At 35.8% G+C, this 22,578-nt stretch overlaps 1 protein-coding gene across 2 annotated transcripts; it reads right to left on the reverse strand.

Annotated features, from left to right (window-relative positions):
• Window positions 1-645: 645 nt before the first annotated feature.
• Window positions 646-22,565, reverse strand: LOC145735045 (maternal embryonic leucine zipper kinase-like). 2 transcript variants are annotated; one of them, XM_081988771.1, is made up of 9 exons: window positions 21,894-22,565; window positions 21,582-21,842; window positions 20,803-20,997; window positions 15,925-16,095; window positions 15,624-15,873; window positions 12,665-12,719; window positions 9,431-9,581; window positions 4,432-4,535; window positions 646-1,022 (listed from the first exon to the last, which is right to left on the reverse strand). In XM_081988771.1, exons 1-9 carry the CDS (start codon window positions 22,296-22,298, stop codon window positions 755-757), a joined length of 1,860 nt encoding a protein of 619 aa, XP_081844897.1. In that variant the 5' UTR covers window positions 22,299-22,565; the 3' UTR covers window positions 646-754. The 2 variants fall into 2 exon arrangements, with proteins under 2 accessions (XP_081844897.1, XP_081844895.1); XM_081988769.1 differs by having other exon boundaries at window positions 9,431-9,584; window positions 21,894-22,489.
• Between the last annotated feature and the right edge of the window lie 13 nt (window positions 22,566-22,578).

Consider the following 22,578-nt stretch of genomic DNA (forward strand, 5'->3'; position numbering starts at 1 on the left):
TTCTTTCAAGCACCAGTAGAAGGCCTGCAAAGTGCTCTTCAAGTCCCTTAACCGCACTTTATGACGTAACTTTCACTGGAACGGAGTTACATGAGCTTGAAGCTACTAAAGTAAAACGTTTCTGAGTAAAATAATGAGTTTGCTTTGACAGGTTGTAACTCCGTTATTACTGAAGTTACAAAGTTCTTTCAAGCACCAGTAGAAAGCCTGCAAAGTGCTCTTTAAGTCCTTTAACCGCACTTTATGACGTAACTTTGACTGGAACGGAGTTACATGAGCTTGAAGCTACTAAAGTAAAACGTTTCTGAGTAAAATAATGAGTTTGCTTTGACTGGTTGTAACTCCGTTATTACTGAAGTTACAAAGTTCTTTCAAGCACCAGTAGAAAGCCTGTAAAGTACTCTTTAAGTCCCTTAACCACACTTTATGACGTAACTTTCACTGGAATGGAATTACATGAGCTTGAAGCTACTAAAGTGAAACGTTTTTCAGTAAAATAATGAGTTTGCTTTGACAGGTTGTAACTCCGTTATTACTGAAGTTACAAAGTTCTTTCAAGCACCAGTAGAAAGCCTGTAAAGTGCTCTTTAAGTCTGTAAAGTGCACTTTATGAAATAACATTCAACAAACCACCAAAAATCAAACTAGTAGTAAAGAGATCATTTTAATAATAAACTTCTGGGAGTTAACCCACTTTGCAACTTAACCACATTTATAAAAATCACTCAAATCGATAAATATCCTGAATTGTGCATCAAACAGCAGATTCCAGCGCTAGTCCGTTAAGTTTATTAGAATCGCCGCTAAACCCGGTGCTAGTCAAAGCCAACACTTGTTCGCACACCTTTTTATACCACCAGGAGTCGCCTTTAAGACGTTTTCGTCGGATTCCGACAAAGCAACCGGACTTTTCCTGTAAAATTGGCGGGCCCAAGCTGGGCAGAAAGCACACTTCCAGCTGGAAGGAACAACCGCCGAATCGGTCAGGATGACTTGGCTCCAGGCTGCCTTTTAAGGTAAATCTGCAGAAAAACGTAACCGTAGTTTTTATCTAAAATTTTGTATAAATTTAATTTAATTATTTTTTTTTTATTTTTTTATTTTTTTTTATTTTTTTTTTGTTTTTGTATAAAAAAATTGCTAAAGACAGTTAGCAATTAGTTAATATAGTAAATACAACTTTCTATAGCTTGAAACAGTGTTGCCAAACGTATTTTCTTTTTGGGGGTAGATGTGTTGAATACATTGGGGCAGTTCAGACATTTTGCGGGGTAGATTATCATATAGATTTTTTTAAGAACATTCAATGTTGCCAAGTCAAAATATTTAATAACGGTAGAATAATCAATAAAAAAACGGTAGATCAAAACAAATTCATTCATTTTACATTATTATACAGGGTGTCTTTTAATATTTGTCCAAAAATTTTATTCATTGATTCTTGCTATAAATAATATAAAAATCGTACTTCAAAAATACAGATTTTTCATTTTTTTTTTTAATAATAATTGTTAGATCACGTGGTTTTAAAGGATAATTTAGCTAAACAGTCACGTGACCATTGTCAAAATTATAAATCGCGAAAAACATTCTTTATATCGAATACAAAAAGAAAACGTTTCTAATCCCTGATTTTTGCAACTTTTGAGCATGGTTTGACAGTTTTGAAGTTAGTGAGAGTTGTCACGTGATTGTAGAACACTATTCAGCTAGACGGTCACGTGACAATTGGCAAAATAACTGTCATAAATCTCAAAAACACGTTTTATATCAAATACTAGAAGAAAACGTTTCTAAATCCTGATTTATGGACTTTTGAGTATAGTTTGACGTTTTTGACGTTAGTGACAGTTGTCACGTAATTTTAGAATACTATTTAGCAAGACGGTCACGTGACAATTGTCAAAATAACTGTCATAAATCTCAAAAACACGTTTTATATCAAATACTACAAGAAAACGTTTCTAAACCCAGATTTTTGCAACTTTTGAACACAGTTTGACATTTTTGACGTTAGAGACAGTTGTCACGTGATTGTAGAATCCTATTTAGCTAAACGGTCTAGTGACAATTGGCCAAATTACTGTTATAAATCTCAGAAACACGTTTCATATCAAATAGTCCAAGAAAACGTTTCTAAACCCTGATTTTTTCAATTTTAGAGCACAGTTTGACATTTTTAACCTTAGTGACAGTTGTCACGTGATCGTAGAACACTATTTAGCTAGATGGTCACGTGACAATTGGCAAAATAGCTGTCATAAATCTCAAAAACACGTTTTTTTGAAATACTACAAGAAAACGTTTCTAAACCCTGATTTTTGCAACTTTTGAGTACAGTTTGACAGTTTTGACGTTAGTGACAGTTGTCACGGGATTGTAGAACACTATTTAGCTAGACGGTCACGTGACAATTGGCAAAATAACTGTCATAAATCTCAAAAACACGTTTCATATCAAATACTACAAGAAAACGTTTCCAAACCCTGATTTTTGCAACTTTTGAGCATAGTTTGACATTTTTGACGTTAGTGACAGTTGTCACGTGATTTTAGAATACTATTTAGCAAGACGGTCACGTGACAATTGGCAAAATATGTGTCATAAATCTCAGAAACACGTTTTATCTCAAATACTAGAAAAAAACGTTTCTAAATCCTGATTTTTGCAACTTTTGAACACAGTTTGACATTTTTGACGTTAGTGACAGTTATCACGTGATTGTAGAACACTATTTAGCTAGATGGTCACGTGACAATTGTCAAAATAACTGTCCTAAATCTCAAAAACACGTTTTATATCAAATACTACAAGAAAACGCTTCCAAACCCTGATTTTTGCAACTTTTGAACACAGTTTGACATTTTTGACGTTAGTGACAGTTGTCACGTGATTGTAGAACACTATTTAGCTGGATGGTCACGTGACAATTGTCAAAATAACTGTCATAAATCTCAAAAACACGTTTTATACCAAATATTGCAAGAAAACGTTTCTAAATCCTGATTTTTGCAACTTTTGAAAACAGTTTGACGTTAGTGACAGTTGTCACGTGATTGTAGAATACTGTTTGGCTAAACGGTCACGTGACAATTGCCAAAATAACTGTCATAAATCTTAGAAACGCGTTTTATATCAAATACTGCAATAAAACGTTTTTAAATCCTGATTTTTGCAACTTTAGAGCATAATTTGACGTTAGTGACAGTTGTCACGTGATTTTAAAACACTATTTAGCAAGACGGTCACGTGACAATTGGCAAAATAACTGTCATAAATCTCAAAAAAACGTTCTATATCAAATACTGCAAGAAAACCCTGCAACCCTGATTTTTGAAATTTTAGAGCATGATTTGACAGTTTTGACGTTATTGACAATTGTCACGTGACTTCAGAAGACTATTTAGCTAGACTATGAAGTGACAATTATTGTCAAAATAACTGTTAAATCTCAGAAAATCGTATTGTTTCGAAAACCGTGCTAAAATGTAATTCTTGCAAATTCTAGTCAAATTTTGACAATTCTGACAATAGTGACAGACATCACGCGGTTTTAGAGAATAATTTGGAGTAAGAAAATGACCGTTTTAAGCGCATTTTTAGAATCCTTATTAAATTTCCTATTCAATAAATTAAAAAATAAAAACGGTATATTATATACAAAAAAAAACAGGAGAACGGTAGAAGAACTACAAAAACGGTAGATATACCGTTTGAACGGTAGACCTGGCAGTCGGAGAAAATGCGAAAAGGCAATATTATTTGTTTTTTTTTTGTTTCTCAATTGTTATTGGTAGATCTACCCCGACCGGCGTAGCTTTGGCAACGCTGGCTTGAAATGCATTTCAGTTTTTTTTTTTAAATAATATAGTTGATAATATACTCTGACAAGAGATTTCATTTCACATTTCACTTTCATTTGAAGAGGAAAATTTAACTGAATTAGATTTCTTTAGAAATTCCATCAAAACACAACTTAAGAGAGAATTCGTTGGTGGTACTCATTTAGAAATTCTGCCCACAAAATGAGACTTGATTAGCATCAGGACAATTGCCTTGGCGAGGGCAATCAATAGTTTTCTTGTATGATTAGCTAATTAAAATCCTAAGGCCACGATTTGCTATTCAAATATATGCATCGACAACCGTGCTTCCGGTTGAAACGATCACTCTTCAATAGCCTCTTTTACAACGAACGTTAACATAAGAACCACGTAAACATAAACGTAAAGTTATATTTTTTTTCAAACCATTATTTAAGGTTAATTTTGCCTTAAAAAAATCAGCATTTTATCGTAAACAGATTGTCTCACTGGAATCTAATGATAACATAAATAAGGTTTGAAAAAAATTACTTTACGTTTATGTTTACGTAAGTCTTATGTTAACATTGTGAATGAGGCATAACCAATCTTACTGTTTACTGCTTACCCTTTTCTTTTGCACGTGATCCCTTTAGTTTCCAACCCTTTGGCCAGTTCGGTGATAACTAGCTCAGGATCCTTACAATGAGTGGTGGAAACATTGCACAAATCCTGCGAAAAATGTTAACTTGGTTTCAGTCAGGTGAGGTTTTTTTGGGGTAAAAATCATGAACAAACGTTTTGCTTATTTATTAAATAGGCTTCATCAGGACAGGTAACATTTCAAAACCTTCCAGATCTTTGATGAAGCTTCTAGAACTAATTAGAACGTTTTAGAGCTTTTGCCAATCTTCGAGATCTTTGGAGAAGCTTCTAGGACTTGCCAGAATGTTCTAGAGCATCCTACAACGTTTCAAAACCTTCCAAATCTTCTAAGAAGCTTCTATAACTTATCAGAACGTTATAGAGCCTTTGGTAACGTTTGGAAACCTTCCAGATCTTTGTAGAAGCTTTTAGGACTTGCCAGAACGTTCCACAACCTTCTGGAAATGTTCAAAACCTTTCAGATCTTTGATTCAGCTTCTATAACTAGTCAGAACATTTTATACCCTTTGGCAAAACATTCCAAAACGTTTCAGGCCCTAGATTCTTGAATCGAAGGAAGGGAGTTATCAAGAGAAAGAAACACATAATTTTACAGAAACCTGCTTTTGTCAACCAGTTCTGTCACATTCTATCCGTAATTCTACTCCCTGCCGTTCAAGAATTAGGGCCCTGATCTTTGTAGAAGCTTCTAAAACTGGTCAGAACAATCTAGAGTTTTTGGTAACGTTTGGAAACCTTCCAGATCTTTGTAGAAGCTTCTAGAACTAGTCAGAACATTCTATAGCCTTTGGAAACATTCCAAAACTTTCCAGATCTTTGAAGAAGTTTATACAGCTTGACAGAACGTTCTAAAGCCTTCTGTAGCGTCCCAAAATGGTCCAGATCTTTGATGAACCTTCTAGAACTAGACAGAATGTTCTAGAGCCCTTTGGCAACGTTCTAAAAGCTTCCAGATCTTTGAAGAAGCTTCTATAGCTTATCAGAACGTTATAGAGCCTTTGGAAACGTTCGAAAACCTTCCAGATCGTTGTAGAAGCTTCCAAAGCTTATCAGAACGTTCTAAAGCTTTTTGGAACATTCCAACATCGTCCAGATCTTTGATGAACTTTCTAGAACTAGTCAGAATGTTCTAGAGTCCTTTGGCAACGCTCTAAAACTTTCCAGGTCTTCGAAAAAGCTTAGACAGCTTGACAGAACGTTCTAAAGTCTTTGGCAACGTTCGAAAACCTTCCAGATCGTTGTAGAAGCTTCCAAAGCTTATCAGAACGTTCTAAAGCTTTTTGGAACATTCCAACATCGTCCAGATCTTTGATGAACTTTCTAGAACTAGTCAGAATGTTCTAGAGTCCTTTGGCAACGCTCTAAAACTTTCTCGGTCTTCGAAAAAGCTTAGACAGCTTGACAGAACGTTCTAAAGTCTTTGGCAACGTTCGAAAACCTTCCAGATCGTTGTAGAAGCTTCCAAAGCTTATCAGAACGTTCTAAAGCTTTTTGGAACATTCTAACATCGTCCAGATCTTTGATGAACCTTCTAGAACTAGACAGAATGTTCTAGAGCCCTTTGGCAATGCTCTAAAACTTTCCAGGTCTTCGAAAAAGCTTAGACAGCTTGACAGAATGTTCTAAAGTCTTTGGCAACGTTCGAAAACCTTCCAAATCAATGTAGAAGCTTCCAAAGCTTATCAGAACGTTCTAAAGCTTTTTGGAATATTCCAACATCGTCCAGATCTTTGATGAACCTTCTAAAACTAGTCAGAATGTTCTAGAGTCCTTTGGCAACGCTCTAAAACCTTCCAGGTCTTCGAAAAAGCTTAGACAGCTTGACAGAACGTTCTAAAGTCTTTGGCAACGTTCGAAAACTTTCCAGATCGTTGTAGAAGCTTCCAAAGCTTATCAGAACGTTCTAAAGCTTTTTGGAACATTCCAACATTGTCCAGATCTTTGATGAACCTTCTAGAACTAGTCAGAATGTTCTAGAGTCCTTTGGCAACGCTCTAAAACTTTCCAGGTCTTCGAAAAAGCTTAGACAGCTTGACAGAACGTTCTAAAGTCTTTGGTAACATTCTAAAACCTTCCAGATCGTTGTAGAAGCTTCCAAAGCTTATCAGAACGTTCTAAAGCTTTTTGGAACATTCCAACATCGTTCAGATCTTTGATTAACCTTCTAGAACTAGTCAGAATGTTCTAGAGTCCTTTGGCAACGTTCTAAAACTTTCCAGGTCTTCGAAAAAGCTTAGACAGCTTGACAGAACGTTCTAAAGTCTTTGGCAACGTTCGAAAACCTTCCAGATCGTTGTAGAAGCTTCCAAAGCTTATCAGAATGCTCTAAAGCTTTTTGGAACATTCCAACATCGTCCAGATCTTTGATGAACCTTCTAGAACTAGACAGAACGTTCTAAAGTCTTTGGCAACGTTCGAAAACCTTCCAGATCGTTGTAGAAGCTTCCAAAGCTTATCAGAACGTTCTAAAGCTTTTTGGAACATTCCAAAATGGTCCAGATCTTTGATGAACCTTCTAGAACTAGACAGAATATTCTAGAGTCCTTTGGCAACGCTCTAAAACTTTCCAGGTCTTCGAAAAAGCTTAGACAGCTTGACAGAACGTTCTAAAGTCTTTGGCAACGTTCGAAAACCTTCTAGATCGTTGTAGAAGCTTCCAAAGCTTATCAAAACGTTCTAAAGCTTTTTGGAACATTCCAACATCGTCCAGATCTTTGATGAACCTTCTAGAACTAGTTAGAATGTTCTAGAGCCCTTTGGCAACGTTCTAAAACCTTCCAGGTCTTCGAAAAAGCTTAGACAGCTTGACAGAACGTTCTAAAGTCTTTGGCAACGTTCGAAAACCTTCCAGATCGTTGTAGAAGCTTCCAAAGCTTATCAGAACGTTCTAAAGCTTTTTGGAACATTCCAACATCGTCCAGATCTTTGATGAACCTTCTAGAACTAGACAGAATGTTCTAGAGCCCTTTGGCAATGCTCTAAAACTTTCCAGGTCTTCGAAAAAGCTTAGACAGCTTATCAGAACGTTCTAAAGCTTTTTGGAACATTCTAACATCGTCCAGATGTTTGATGAACCTTCTAGAACTAGACAGAATGTTATAGAACCCTTTGGCAACGCTCTAAAACTGTCCAGGTCTTCGAAAAAGCTTAGACAGCTTGACAGAACGTTCTAAAGTCTTTGACAACGTTCGAAAACCTTCCAGATCGTTGTAGAAGCTTCCAAAGCTTATCAGAACGTTCTAAAGCTTTTTGGAACATTCTAACATCGTCCAGATCTTTGATGAACCTTCTAGAACTAGTTAGAATGTTCTAGAGCCCTTTGGCAACGTTCTAAAACCTTCCAGGTCTTCGAAAAAGCTTAGACAGCTTGACAGAACGTTCTAAAGTCTTTGGCAACGTTCGAAAACCTTCCAGATCGTTGTAGAAGCTTCCAAAGCTTATCAGAACGTTCTAAAGCTTTTTGGAACATTCCAACATCGTTCAGATCTTTGATTAACCTTCTAGAACTAGTCAGAATGTTCTAGAGTCCTTTGGCAACGTTCTAAAACTTTCCAGGTCTTCGAAAAAGCTTAGACAGCTTGACAGAACGTTCTAAAGTCTTTGGCAACGTTCGAAAACCTTCCAGATCGTTGTAGAAGCTTCCAAAGCTTATCAGAATGCTCTAAAGCTTTTTGGAACATTCCAACATCGTCCAGATCTTTGATGAACCTTCTAGAACTAGACAGAACGTTCTAAAGTCTTTGGCAACGTTCGAAAACCTTCCAGATCGTTGTAGAAGCTTCCAAAGCTTATCAGAACGTTCTAAAGCTTTTTGGAACATTCCAAAATGGTCCAGATCTTTGATGAACCTTCTAGAACTAGACAGAATATTCTAGAGTCCTTTGGCAACGCTCTAAAACTTTCCAGGTCTTCGAAAAAGCTTAGACAGCTTGACAGAACGTTCTAAAGTCTTTGGCAACGTTCGAAAACCTTCTAGATCGTTGTAGAAGCTTCCAAAGCTTATCAAAACGTTCTAAAGCTTTTTGGAACATTCCAACATCGTACAGATCTTTGATGAACTTTCTAGAACTAGACAGAATGTTCTAGAGTCCTTTGGCAACGCTCTAAAACTTTCCAGGTCTTCGAAAAAGTTTAGACAGCTTGACAGAACGTTCTAAAGCCTTTTGTAACGTCCCAAAATGGTCCAGATCTTTGATGAACCTTCTAGAACTAGTCAGAATGTTCTAGAGTCCTTTGGCAACGTTCTAAAACTTTCCAGGTCTTCGAAAAAGCTTAGACAGCTTGACAGAACGTTCTAAAGTCTTTGGCAACGTTCGAAAACCTTCCAGATCGTTGTAGAGACTTCCAAAGCTTATCAGAACGTTCTAAAGCTTTTTGGAACATTCCAACATCGTCCAGATCTTTGATGAACCTTCTAGAACTTGACAGAATATTCTAGAGTCCTTTGGCAACGTTCGAAAACCTTCCAGATCGTTGTAGAAGCTTCCAAAGCTTATCAGAACGTTCTAAAGCTTTTTGGAACATTCCAATATCGTCCAGATCTTTGATGAAGCTTCTAGAACTAGACAGAATGTTCTAGAACACTTTGGCAACGTTCTAAAACCTTCCAAGTCTTTGAAAAACCTTAGACAGCTTGACAGAACGTTCTAAAGTCTTTGACAACGTTCGAAAACCTTCCAGATCGGTGTAGAAGCTTCCAAAGCTTATCAGAACGTTCTAAAGCTTTTTGGAACATTCCAACATCGTCCAGATCTTTGATGAAGCTTCTAGAACTAGTCGGAACATTTTAGAGTATTCCCTGAATCTTGATTTTGATATTTTCTAAAATCAGTCAGAAGTTCATCAATTTTGCTTGTTGGTACAGTTGTAATGATAAAAGTTGTTGTTGTTTCACGATCTTTACCCCAAAAAACTCGGTTTAAACTTGTAAATTGTTGTTTTTTTTCTAAATTTTTAGTTACCTTGCTTGTAAGAACAACCGGGGCTATTGGGGTGGTTTCGTTGGGCTTTTTTGGGGTGAGCACGTGTCTCATTTTGTGCAGTGATTTTTCAATGCTGCCTAGCATTCTTCTAGCCGATCCTGACGGAGTTTCGTTTAAACTCGCTGCTTTCCTACTATACAGTCAATGTGAAAACTAGTTTAGTCACTAGGGCATTATATAGTAGTTAATGTTATTTAATTATTAAAGGTAAAGTATATAAGCAATAAATACATGAAAGAACACTACATAAGAGTAATGATATTTCTTGACCCATCCACCCAAACCGAAGGTTGGATATGATACAAATTAGCGGATATGGTCGTCCTTATCAATGGGCGGCACTAATTGCAATCGTAAACATGCGAAGTGTACGATCGGGCCTGATCGTAAAATAAGCCAGGGCTGTAACCGAAACCGCCCGTGTTTATGGGGATATTCGGGCGTAAATTGCGGTTACGGCCCGGTTAAATGTGGGGGGAAATTTTTTGGATGATTACCAGTGTAATCGTTCCTTTAATGTTAATGCGTGCAATAACAACTGTCCTATACCTCGACTGAATTTCATTTAACCGCCGATCATTTTTTGTACAAAAATGCCTTTTTGCATACAAAATACCTTGAAATGCCTTTAAAATACCTCACAATGCTTCATTATTGCTCAAAATGCCTCATATTACCTTGAAATACCTCGAAATGCCCTTAAGTTATTTAAACTGCCTCAGAATGTTTAAAATGTCAAAAAAAATGACTTCCTCAGGTTACCTGATTGCTTTTCCAAATTTTGAAGACCCAAAAGCTTGTCACGTGACAGTTTTTAGGTTAGGTTAGGTGACAACGTCAAAGTTTTCCAAATTTTTGACACTTAATTTGACCTTGAGTGCCGAAAGCTTAAAATTGATTTTCTAAGGTCAGATGACTGTTTTTTCAAATTCTAACAAGCAAAAATATTTGTTTTAAGGTTGTCTGAAATTACGGGTTATATTTTGACGTTTAAATGAATCTTCCAACTGTCATAGTAACCAAATTAGCACGTGTCACATAAAGATACCTATCGTTGAAAAAGAAACAGTTGAAAAATTAAATATATAGTATTTTAAATTTAGACAGTGGTAAAATGGCAACAACTACGTCACGTGACTTTGATAATTCAATTTTTGAGCTTGCAACACTGTAAAGACTAGTTGTCATTGTCAAAAACAGTCACGTGACCATCAAAACGCAGTTCAAATTTTCCTAAATTGATAAATAAAATTTAGACAGTTGTAAAAACTTAAATTGCAAAATACACGTCACGTGACTTAGATAATTCACTTTTTCAGTTTGCAACACTGTAAACCAAGTTGACATTGTCAAAAACAGTCACGTGACCATCAAAACGCAGTTCAAACTTTGAAAATTTGATAAATAAAATTTAGAAAGTTGTAAAAACTTCAATTGTAAAATACACGTCACGTGACTTGGATAATTCACTTTTTGAGCTTGCAACACTGTAAAGATCAGTAGACAATGTCAAAAACAGTCACGTGACTTTCAAAACGCAGTTCAAACTTTGAAAAATTGAAAAATAAAATTTGGACAGTTGTAAAAACTTAAATTGCAAAATACACGTCACGTGACTTTGATAATTCAATTTTTGAGCTTGCAACACTGTAAAGACCAGTTGACATTGTCAAAAACAGTCACGTGACCTTCAAAACGCAATTCAAATTTTCCTAAATTGATAAATAAAATTTAGACAGTTGTAAAAACTTAAATTGCAAAATACACGTCACGTGACTTAGATAATTCACTTTTTCAGTTTGCAACACTGTAAACCAAGTTGACATTGTCAAAAACAGTCACGTGACCATCAAAACGCAGTTCAAACTTTGAAAATTTGATAAATAAAATTTAGAAAGTTGTAAAAACTTCAATTGTAAAATACACGTCACGTGACTTGGATAATTCACTTTTTGAGCTTGCAACACTGTAAAGATCAGTAGACAATGTCAAAAACAGTCACGTGACTTTCAAAACGCAGTTCAAACTTTGAAAAATTGAAAAATAAAATTTGGACAGTTGTAAAAACTTAAATTGCAAAATACACGTCACGTGACTTTGATAATTCAATTTTTGAGCTTGCAACACTGTAAGGACTAGTTGACACCTGTCAAACACAGTCACGTGACTTTCAAAACGCAGTTCAAACTTTGAAAAATTGATAAATAAAATTTAGAAAGTTGTAAAAACTTAAAATGCAAAATATACGTCACGCGACTAGGATAATTCAATTTTTGAGCTTGCAACACTGTAAGGACTAGTTGACACCTGTCAAACACAGTCACGTGACTTTCAAAACGCAGTTTAAACCTTGAAAAATTGATAAATAAAGTTTGGACAGTTGTAAAAACTTAAATTGCAAAATACACGTCACGTGACCTGGATAATTCAATTTTTGAGCTTGCAACACTGTACAGGCCAGTTGATATCTGTCAAATTAATCACGTGACCGTTAAAATGTGGTTTAAACGTTGAAAAATTGGTAAATTATTATAATAATTTGTAATGAATATTGTTTCAACTACTGCTTCGTCTACTACAATGCATTCTTTAAAATATCGCAAAAAATTTTGAAATATACAGTCAATGTCTCAAAATTCTATGAAATGCCTTATAAATACCTTAAAAATACCTCAAAATGCCTCGTAATACTGGCAAAGTGCCTCATAATACCGCGAATTACCTCGAGTGTGTACACCAAAATACTCCTACCCCCCGTAGACACAGTAAGGTATTTTTATGTACCATAATGGCCATGTGTTTTAAGATCAGCTTGAAATTAATGAAACCCTAACTTATTACGTTTGCATTAATCAGTTTTACGAAGAAATCATAGTTAATTTGTTAATAAATACGATCAGCAAAATAATTCATTCCAAACAGAGTATGCAAGACAATCTGAAAATATGCACAGTACTTCTTGAAATACATAAACTTTTGACTTTAGGGGCCTAATTCTTGAAAGCAGGGAACTGAATTCTCAAGAGAACGTTTCTGTCACATTCTACAAGTTTTTCCCTTCCCTCGTTTCAAGAATACGCACCCAGATTTGAAGAAGAGACAGATTCTCTATGCCTAACTTTCTATCTCTCCCATGATTTGATTATAAAGAAGTATCAAAGATTTTTTACTGTTTCCTTCTTTAAAAAACGGCCAACCAACATCTAAACTTACCTATCCGGTGTTTTCATCGGTGTTACATTCCCAGGCGTGGCTTTCTTAACCGGAACTTGAAACAAAATCAAAGTATTAGCGAAAATAGCTTTTTAGAGAGAGAGAGTCTTGCAAATTATAACATAGTTCTTCCGGACAATAAACTAAAGCCGTAACAGCGTCCGTAAATCTCGCAAAGTAGCGCCGGAAGTTCAGTTCCTTAGAAAGTAGCAAGGTGTCGCAGTTAAGCGCCAAAAGTTAAAATGGCTTTTATTTGGCCCTCAGTCAGTTCAGTGCCGTGCAAATTTCTGGCTATCAACCACCAAAAAGTACAATTTCAGTTAAAATGAGCCAGGCACGGTCCCCTGTGACGTAGTAAGAGACATTTCAATTTTATCACGTACGTGGAAGTTTAAAGTCACGAGTTTTTTTCCTAAAAATATTTTATTGGGACAGCTCTTCCTATTCTTCAAACCCACTAGAACAACACAACGCTTTAACACCATTTCTTCCAGCAGCAAACAAAATTTTTGGTTTACCTTCCCGTTAATTATGTTTTAAAACAGTCAAAGTGAGGTTGAATTCAAATCGGGTACGCCCTTTCTCTGAAAGTGTTTCCTAACGTATGAGCCACCGGGGAGTCTTATTAGTCCCCCAAACTAATTTAAGAGTTGCAGGGTCGTAAAGAAAGGAAAAGGGCCGGCAAAGACGTGTACGAGAGCGTCCCCGTTTAAACTTTTAACTGCTCTAAGCTGTCGACCGTTCGCCAGATACATGCGACATTTAAACCGATTTATGGTTATGCTTTAAAATCCAAAAATCCTGTCTGAAATTGGCACTCCAACTGTCAAATTTCTCACTTTGTGAAAGTAAAAAATGCATTTAGTTAGGTACATTTCAAATAGTATTTAGAGGACATTAAAAACAAGCAATTTATACCTCCATGAATCAACCCTCACACATCGACACAGCCATCTGACACAGCCATGAGCCAAATTGACAGTTCAACGTCAAAAGTCTCAAACTAAGCTTCATGGAGGTATAAAAGTGCATGTTTTGTTTTTAGTGACACTCCTAAAGGTATTCAGTCAAAAACTGCGAAGAGAGCTGCTGGAAAATTTAAAAAGCAGAGAACAAAGAAAAATTCCATGAATACAAAGAAGAAACGAGAATTAAATTACAAAGAACAAGCAGGAAGATAAACAGAAAAACGAAGCAAAAAGAAGTAAAGTGGGAAAAAAAAACAAAACATAAATCAGTAGTGATGGGTAAATTACTGGTAAAGTAAATATTTTACTTTACCAGGTAAATTACAAATACTGTGTTTCTGGCAATTCAAACTTTGATATCGCTTTTCTGCCTGACTGTACCAAATTTTGCAGTGTTTTTTCAGGTTATTGAATAGGAAATTTAATGAGGATTCCAAAAATGTACTTAAAACAGTCATTTTCTTAGTCCAAGTGGGTTTTACAGGATATTTTGTGCCTGACTTTTTTCAAGCTGTGTTACTGGCAGTTCAAACTTTGATACGGCTTTTCTGCCTGACTGTACCAAATTTTGAAGTGTTTTTTCAGGTTATTGAATAGGAAATTTAATGAGGATTCCAAAAATGTGCTTAAAACAGTAATTTTCTTACTCCCAGTGTGTTTAACAGGCGATTTTGTGCCGGACTGTTCTTTCAAACTGTGTTTCTGGCAGTTCAAACTTTGACACCGCTTTTCTGTCTGACTGTACCAAATTTTGTAGTGTTTTTTGATGTTATTGAATAGGAAATTTAATAAGGATTTCAAAGATGTGCTTAAAACAGTAATTTTCTTACTCCCAGTGTGTTTAACAGGCGATTTTGTCCCGGACTGTTCTTTCAAACTGTGTTTCTGGCAGTTCAAACTTTGACACCGCTTTTCTGTCTGACTGTACCAAATTTTGTAGTGTTTTTTCAGGTTATTGAATAGGAAATTTAATGGGGATTCCAAAAATGTTCTTAAAACAGTCATTTTCTTACTCCCAGTGTGTTTAACAGGCGATTTTGTCCCGGACTGTTCTTTCAAACTGTGTTTCTGGCAGTTCAAACTTTGACACCGCTTTTCTGCCTGACTGTACCAAATTTTGTAGTGTTTTTTGAGGTTATTGAATAGGAAATTTAATAAGGATTTCAAAAATTTGCTTAAAACAGTAATTTTCTTACTCCCAGTGTGTTTAACAGGCGATTTTGTCCCGGACTGTTCTTTCAAACTGTGTTTCTGGCAGTTCAAACTTTCACACTGCTTTTCTGCCTGACTGTACCAAATTTTGTAGTGTTTTTTCAGGTTATTGAATAGGAAATTTAATGGGGATTCCAAAAATGTACTTAAAACAATAATTTTCTTACTCCAAGTGGGTTTTACAGGCTATTTTGTGCCTGACTTCTTTCAAACTGTGTTTCTGGCAGTTCAAACTTTGATACCGCTTTTCTGCCTGACTGTACTAAATTTTGTAGTATTTTTTCAGGTGATCGGTTAGGAAATTTAATGAGGATTCCAAAAATGTACTTAAAACAATAATTTTCTTATTCCAAGTGGGTTTTACAGGCGATTTTGCCCCTGACTGTCCTTTAAACCGTGTTCAAATTTCAGACGACAATTTCAACTGATTTAAACATTTGTTGCACCAAACCAATTTTTCGTAAATAACTCGAAAAAGTGTAAGTTACAAAAAAATTGCTAGAGACCAAAAATGTTCCTAATCAACTCCATAACCCAATGCCGTAAGTTTGCAGGACCGCTTTTGTCTTCACTATACAGGGTGTGCAAGAAAATTATGACGGTTCGATAATAACGTAATTTTTAAGAAAGAAGAGTTCAAAACGGTTCTTTTAAGCGGTTGAACCTCTCTGAACTCCCAAAAATAACTGAGTTACAGGGTGTTCAAATTTCAAACCACAATTTCAACTCTGACTGAAAAATAGACAGTTTTCGGAGTAGCATAATGCAAAAACACTTACCAGGTGACGCATCATCCATCAAACCAGGACTTCTGGGCCTTTTCACCGCTTTCCGGCCGATCGAATCGACGTAGGCCGGTTTAGGCTCTAGAAACTGGGCGGAAGGAGTCGAAACGTCACCCGGGACAGTAGGACTGGCCGGACTGAGATAGTTGGGACTCCGGGATACGTGACCCAGTTTTCTGCGCAGCCTAACCTGCTGAGTCGGTGTGACGTTCACTGGTAGCTCGATAAGGGGGATTTTTGCAGCCTTCAAAAGCCAACGTTAACTTCGATTTGGAAAAATCACCGACTGACAAACCTGATGTTCGTTGTTTTTCAAACATTTCCAGTTAGAATTCAGTTTTAGTGTTTGACCGTTCTTTTTTCGGCTTAACAGTAGGAAATAGGTGGCGGTGTTGTAGTCGTACTTCCATTTTTTCAATTCGGCACCTAAAGAATGTTCGTCCACTTCCATATATTTTGCCATAACCTGCAAGTGTTACAGGAGGTCTCAAGAAAAAAGAAGAAAAATATTTTATATGTCTATGGAAGTTGAGAAAAAAGTTTTATCACATATTTTTGGATTAATTCATCAAATTTCCTTTCCATTTCAACAAAAATAGCCTAAAATAGGCTAGGTTTTAGTTTTAGGCACATTTTTAGCTTCATTGTACTAAATCAAATGTAAACACAGACAAAACAAGTGAATTTGAAACTCTTTGAAAATAACCGACAAAATTTGTGACAACCTGTATACACTGTGTTTGAAAAAACCCTCTTGAACGACTGAAAATTAATAAAAATTTAATTTTTTAGCTTTATCAGTAGAATTTTGACATTTCTAGTGTCAAAATTGATATTTTTTGCTTTCTTACAGTATTTACCATTTAAATTAGGTTGGATGGTGGAAGGAAAATCAGGCATTAGTTTGGAAATTTCAAGTGACAGCCGTCAAATTTGGTACAATTATTAACCTAAATTAGGGTGACATCTGTCAAAAATTTGAAGCCAAACTCCTCCCCTAGTGTCTGAGATATGGCACGTCAAAATAATAATATCACAATAGGTTAGATTGACTCCATTATAAGGACGTTTTCTTGACAGATTTGTAGGTAAGTGACAGCTGTCACTAGTCAAAACTGACATTAGAAGCCTTCAGATTGTCAACAAATTTAAGAAATCTTTTACTTTTATTTACTAATGAATGAAATTACCTTCTTGCAAGAGTTGCTTGAAAACTGACATATCACCGCGTTCAAAATGTCCAAAAGTCACGAAATTTAAATGGGACACCCGGTATATTTTTAGATCAGTAGATTGTGCACCAGTCATGGGATACACAGTGACCCAAAAAATATTCTAGTTTCCGCGATATTTAAGTTTAAAACTGACCTTAGTATTACTGAACCATCTAAATTATCTTCATAAGTAGAAATAGAAATAAAATTTCTTCTGGAATTACAAAAGTTGAATGAAAAGTTATTCTTGAGCAATGAAATTCACTCTGTTTTGACAGCTGTCAAGGTTTAAAATACCTTAAACTGTGCATCATTGCAAAAATGGAGTAAACACTACAATTGCAATATTTTTTCTTAAAAACCTCAAATATTTCCAAAACCACTAGAGTTACAGTATTACAAGTGTAGATAAGAGTTTTCTGTAGAATTCAAATATATAATAGTATACAGGGTGTTTAACAAGCGATTTTGTCCCTGACTTCTTTCAAACTGTGTTTCTGGCAGTTCAAACTTTGATACCGCTTTTCTGCCTGACTGTACCAAATTTTGTAGTGTTTTTTCAGGTTATTGAATAGGAAATTTAATGGGGATTTCAAAAATGTTCTTAAAACAGTCATTTTCTTACTCCCAGTGTGTTTAACAGACGATTTTGTCCCGGACTGTTCTTTCAAACTGTGTTTCTGGCAGTTCAAACTTTGATACCGCTTTTCTGCCTGACTGTACCAAATTTTGAAGTGTTTTTTCAGGTTATTGAATAGAAAATTTAATGAGGACTCCAAAAATGTACTTAAAACAATAATTTTCTTACTCCCAGTGTGTTTAACAGGCGATTTTCTGCCTAACTTCTTTCAAACTGTGTTCTGGCAGTTCAAACTTTGACACCGCTTTTCTGCCTGACTGTACCAAATTTTGTAGTGTCTTTTCAGGTTATTGAATAGGAAATTTAATGGGGATTCTAAAAATGTTCTTAAAACAGTCATTTTCTTACTCCCAGTGTGTTTAACAGGCGATTTTGTCCCTGACTTCTTTCAAACTGTTTCTGGCAGTTCAAACTTTGGTACCACTTTTCTGTCTGACTGTACCAAATTTTGTAGCGTTTTTTCAGGTTATTGAATAGAAAATTTAATAAGGATTTCAAAAATGTGCTTAAAACCATAATTTTCTTACTCCAAGTGGGTTTTACAGGATATTTTGTGCCTCACTTCTTTCAAACTGGGTTTCTGGCAGTTCAAACTTTGATACCGCTTTTCTGCCTGACTGTACCAAATTTTGTAGTGTTTTTTTCAGGTTATTGAATAGGAAATTTAATGGGGATTCCAAAAATGTTCTAAAAACAGTCATTTTCTTACTCCCAGTGTGTTTAACAGGCGATTTTGTCCCGGACTGTTCTTTCAAACTGTGTTTCTGGCAGTTCAAACTTTGATACCGCTTTTCTGCCTGACTGTACCAAATTTTGAAGTGTTTTTTCAGGTTATTGAATAGGAAATTTAATGAGGATTCCAAAAATGTACTTAAAACAATAATTTTCTTACTCCCAGTGTGTTTAACAGGCGATTTTGTCCCTGACTTCTTTCAAACTGTTTCTGGCAGTTCAAACTTTGGTACCACTTTTCTGTCTGACTGTACCAAATTTTGTAGCGTTTTTTCAGGTTATTGAATAGAAAATTTAATAAGGATTTCAAAAATGTGCTTAAAACCATAATTTTCTTACTCCAAGTGGGTTTTACAGGATATTTTGTGCCTCACTTCTTTCAAACTGGGTTTCTGGCAGTTCAAACTTTGATACCGCTTTTCTGCCTGACTGTACCAAATTTTGTAGTGTTTTTTTCAGGTTATTGAATAGGAAATTTAATGGGGATTCCAAAAATGTTCTAAAAACAGTCATTTTCTTACTCCCAGTGTGTTTAACAGGCGATTTTGTCCCGGACTGTTCTTTCAAACTGTGTTTCTGGCAGTTCAAACTTTGATACCGCTTTTCTGCCTGACTGTACCAAATTTTGAAGTGTTTTTTCAGGTTATTGAATAGGAAATTTAATGAGGATTCCAAAAATGTACTTAAAACAATAATTTTCTTACTCCCAGTGTGTTTAACAGGCGATTTTGTCCCTGACTTCTTTCAAACTGTTTCTGGCAGTTCAAACTTTGGTACCACTTTTCTGTCTGACTGTACCAAATTTTGTAGCGTTTTTTCAGGTTATTGAATAGAAAATTTAATAAGGATTTCAAAAATGTGCTTAAAACCATAATTTTCTTACTCCAAGTGGGTTTTACAGGATATTTTGTGCCTCACTTCTTTCAAACTGGGTTTCTGGCAGTTCAAACTTTGATACCGCTTTTCTGCCTGACTGTACCAAATTTTGTAGTGTTTTTTTCAGGTTATTGAATAGGAAATTTAATGGGGATTCCAAAAATGTTCTTAAAACAGTCATTTTCTTACTCCCAGTGTGTTTAACAGGCGATTTTGTCCCGGACTGTTCTTTCAAACTGTGTTTCTGGCAGTTCAAACTTTGGTACCACTTTTCTGTCTGACTGTACCAAATTTTGTACCGTTTTTTTCAGGTTATTGAATAGGAAATTTAATAAGGATTTCAAAAATGTGCTTAAAACAATAATTTTCTTACTCCAAGTGGGTTTTACAGGATATTTTGTGCCTCACTTCTTTCAAACTGGGTTTCTGGCAGTTCAAACTTTGATACCGCTTTTCTGCCTGATTGTACCAAATTTTGTAGTGTTTTTTCAGGTTATTGAATAGAAAATTTAATGAGGATTCCAAAAATGTACTTAAAACAATAGTTTTCTTACTCCCAGTGTGTTTAACAGGCGATTTTCTGCCTAACTTCTTTCAAACTGTGTTTCTGGCAGTTCAAACTTTGACACCGCTTTTCTGCCTGACTGTACCAAATTTTGTAGTGTTTTTTCATGTTATTGAATAGAAAATGTAATGAGGATTCCAAAAATGTACTTAAAACAATAATTTTCTTACTCCCAGTGTGTTTAACAGGCGATTTTTACAGTATCTACCATTTAAATTAGGTTGGATGGTGGAAGGAAAATCAGGCATTAGTTTGGAAATTTCAAGTGACAGCCGTCAAATTTGGTACAGTTATTCACCTAAATTAGGGTGACATCTGTCAAAAATTTGAAGCCAAACTCCTCCCCTAGTGTCTGAGATATGGCACGTCAAAATTTGAGGAGGTGACAGAGTTTGTCAAACTTCAGGCACAGACATATCAATTGGTTAGATTGACTACATTATAAGGACGTTTTCTTGACAGATTTGTAGGTAAGTGACAGCTGTCACTAGTCAAAACTGACATTAGAAGCCTTCAGATTGTCAAAAAATTTAAGAAATCTTTTACTTTTATTTACTAATGAATGAAATTACCTTCTTGCAAGAGTTGCTTGAAAAGTGACATATCACCGCGTTCAAAATGTCCAAAACTCACGAAATTTAAATGGGACACCCGGTATATTTTTAGATCAGTAGATTGTGCACCAGTCAGGGATACACAGTGACCCAAAAAGTATTCCAATTTCCGCGATATTTAAGTTTAAAATTGACCTTAGTATCAGTGAACCATCTAAATTATCATCATAAGTACAGTTATTCTTGAGCAATAAAAGTCACTGTTTTGACAGCTGTCAAGGTTTAAAATACCTTAAACTGTGCATCATTGCAAAAATGGAGTAAACACTACAATTGCAATTTGTTTTCTTAAAAACCTCAAATATTTCCAAAACCACTACGGTTACAGTATTACAAGTGTAGATAACACTTTTCTGTAGAATCCAAATATGTAATAGTATACAGGGTGTTCAATTTAAAATTAAAAAAAATAAGTTTTTTCTCACTTTTTGTATAAAACCTTTCCTACAAAAACAAACCCTTTCTTTGTTAAAAACCATAAAAACTTAGGCTGTAATGGCAAAACACAAATAATTTAAAAAAAAACACTCACCCGCAGGCAATCATGATCCAACTTTCTGGAAATTTTAGTTTTGTACTCAACAGGCTCCAAAACCCCCAAAGTGACCCAAGGATGGTCCAACAATTGACTCAACTGTACTCTCTTCTTTGGATCCACTTGCAGCATGCTTTTTATCAGCTTTTTACTCTCCCTTGACATGAAACTAGGTTCGTCATACTTCCCAGTCTATTTAACGTTTAAAAAGACAATAAAAACAACAACAATTTATTTAAAATTAAAGCAATTATTTAATCAGGTGCATGTAGGTAAGGATGGGGTAGGAAGTTAATTTGCAAGCAGTACTCGGTGAATAAACCAAATTTCTGCTTAACCAAAGACCAGTGCATTCCTAAACTGTGATACAGTCTGTCATTTTCCTTGTCCAAGGCTTGTCTGACGCGTTTTTTGGTTCGTTTGTTTAGGAGAATCGAGGGGAGGATTGTAAAGCCTGCAGTGCAACCACACAGAAAGCATCCAAAGACAAGAAATATGAAATTAATTGCAACCTCCTGTTTTAGTATTTTATTAATTTGGCCCACTGTGTATCTGTTAAATATAAGGGGGTTTTAGGTTGGTTTACTTGAAAGTGGGTAATTCACCTGAATTCTTCAGGAGCCAACTGAGAGACCAACTTAGGGGGTAAACCAAGTTTATAACTGTTATGAACCCCAAACACCACAATACTTCCATCACCCCTAACTAGCACCCCATCACTTTGACACTGAGTCATTTTTTCACTCATATAAACAACCAGTAAAGGTGTTACTTACCAGTATTTTTTTGTACAAACTCTCTATATTTAAATCATCAAAAGGCAAACAACCGGTCAACAGGGCATACAACAGCACTCCCATTGCCCATACATCAACCTCTTGACCTAAATACTGTTGTCCTAGTACAAGTTCTGGGGCTGCATAAGTTGGTGAACCACAGGAAGTGTACAGAGGATTCTCCATGCCACCTTCAGGTTTAGCACACAAACCAAAGTCAATAAGTTTCAAATTTTGATGTTTATCCAACAGTACATTCTCCTACAATACCATATTAAGCACCTGACCAGTCTCAGTAAACTTAAGTCTTACAGGTTTCAAGTCCCTGTGAGCATATCCTAAGCTGTGCAAGTAAGCCACTGCACTTACAATCTGTCTGAAGAATGTTCGACTTTCTGACTCAGTTAAACGGTTCTTCTCCACTATGTGATCAAACAGCTCACCACCGGAACAGTACTCCATCACCAAGAAAAAGTGGGTGTCTGTTTCCATTACCTGATACAACTGACAAATGTTGTTGTGCGAGAAAGACCTTAAGGCCTGCAATTCTAAAGTAACCCGGTGCAAATCGTCCCCGAGGAGCGTCTTATCCATTATTTTAATGGCAACTTTTTCCCCAGTTGCCAAGTGAGTGGCCAGTTTCACTTTGGCGAAGCCTCCACATCCTATAGTTTTTTCCGTTTCATACAAACCTTTCAAGGCGTTAAATTTCACCATTGTTGGACTAGTTTAGGGTGACTTTATGTTGTTTTTACCCCACTGTCTTGCACATTTTGTATAGAAAAACTGTTTTTCTTAGTTGTGTTCAGTAACTTAACCTCAAATTTTTGGAATAATAACGTAAAGACGCGGAAATTCAAATTCAAATTGACACTATTGACGTAGTGTTTGCGTCTTTGTCTAAAGTCCTACCTTTACCGTGCATCAAACAAGGAAAGAAAACTTTTTTGTCAAAACAGTCGCAAAGGACCTTTGACAGACCACTGTTGTTGTCTCT

This window comes from Ips typographus, linkage group LG10 (genome assembly GCF_016097725.1).
Source record: "Ips typographus isolate SLU linkage group LG10, UJ_Ityp_2.0, whole genome shotgun sequence".
NCBI lineage: Eukaryota > Metazoa > Arthropoda > Insecta > Coleoptera > Curculionidae > Ips > Ips typographus.

Coding starts and splice junctions, on each gene's coding strand:
- LOC145735045 (XM_081988769.1), bottom strand. CDS start 22,298: ATGGTGAAATTTAACGCCTTGAAAGGTTTGTATGAAACGGAAAAAACT. Junction 15,874..15,924: donor TGAAAAACAACGAACATCAG/GTTTGTCAGTCG, acceptor TGGCTTTTGAAG/GCTGCAAAAATCCCCCTTAT. Junction 1,023..4,431: donor ATCACGTGCAAAAGAAAAGG/GTAAGCAGTAAA, acceptor GTTTTTCTGCAG/ATTTACCTTAAAAGGCAGCC.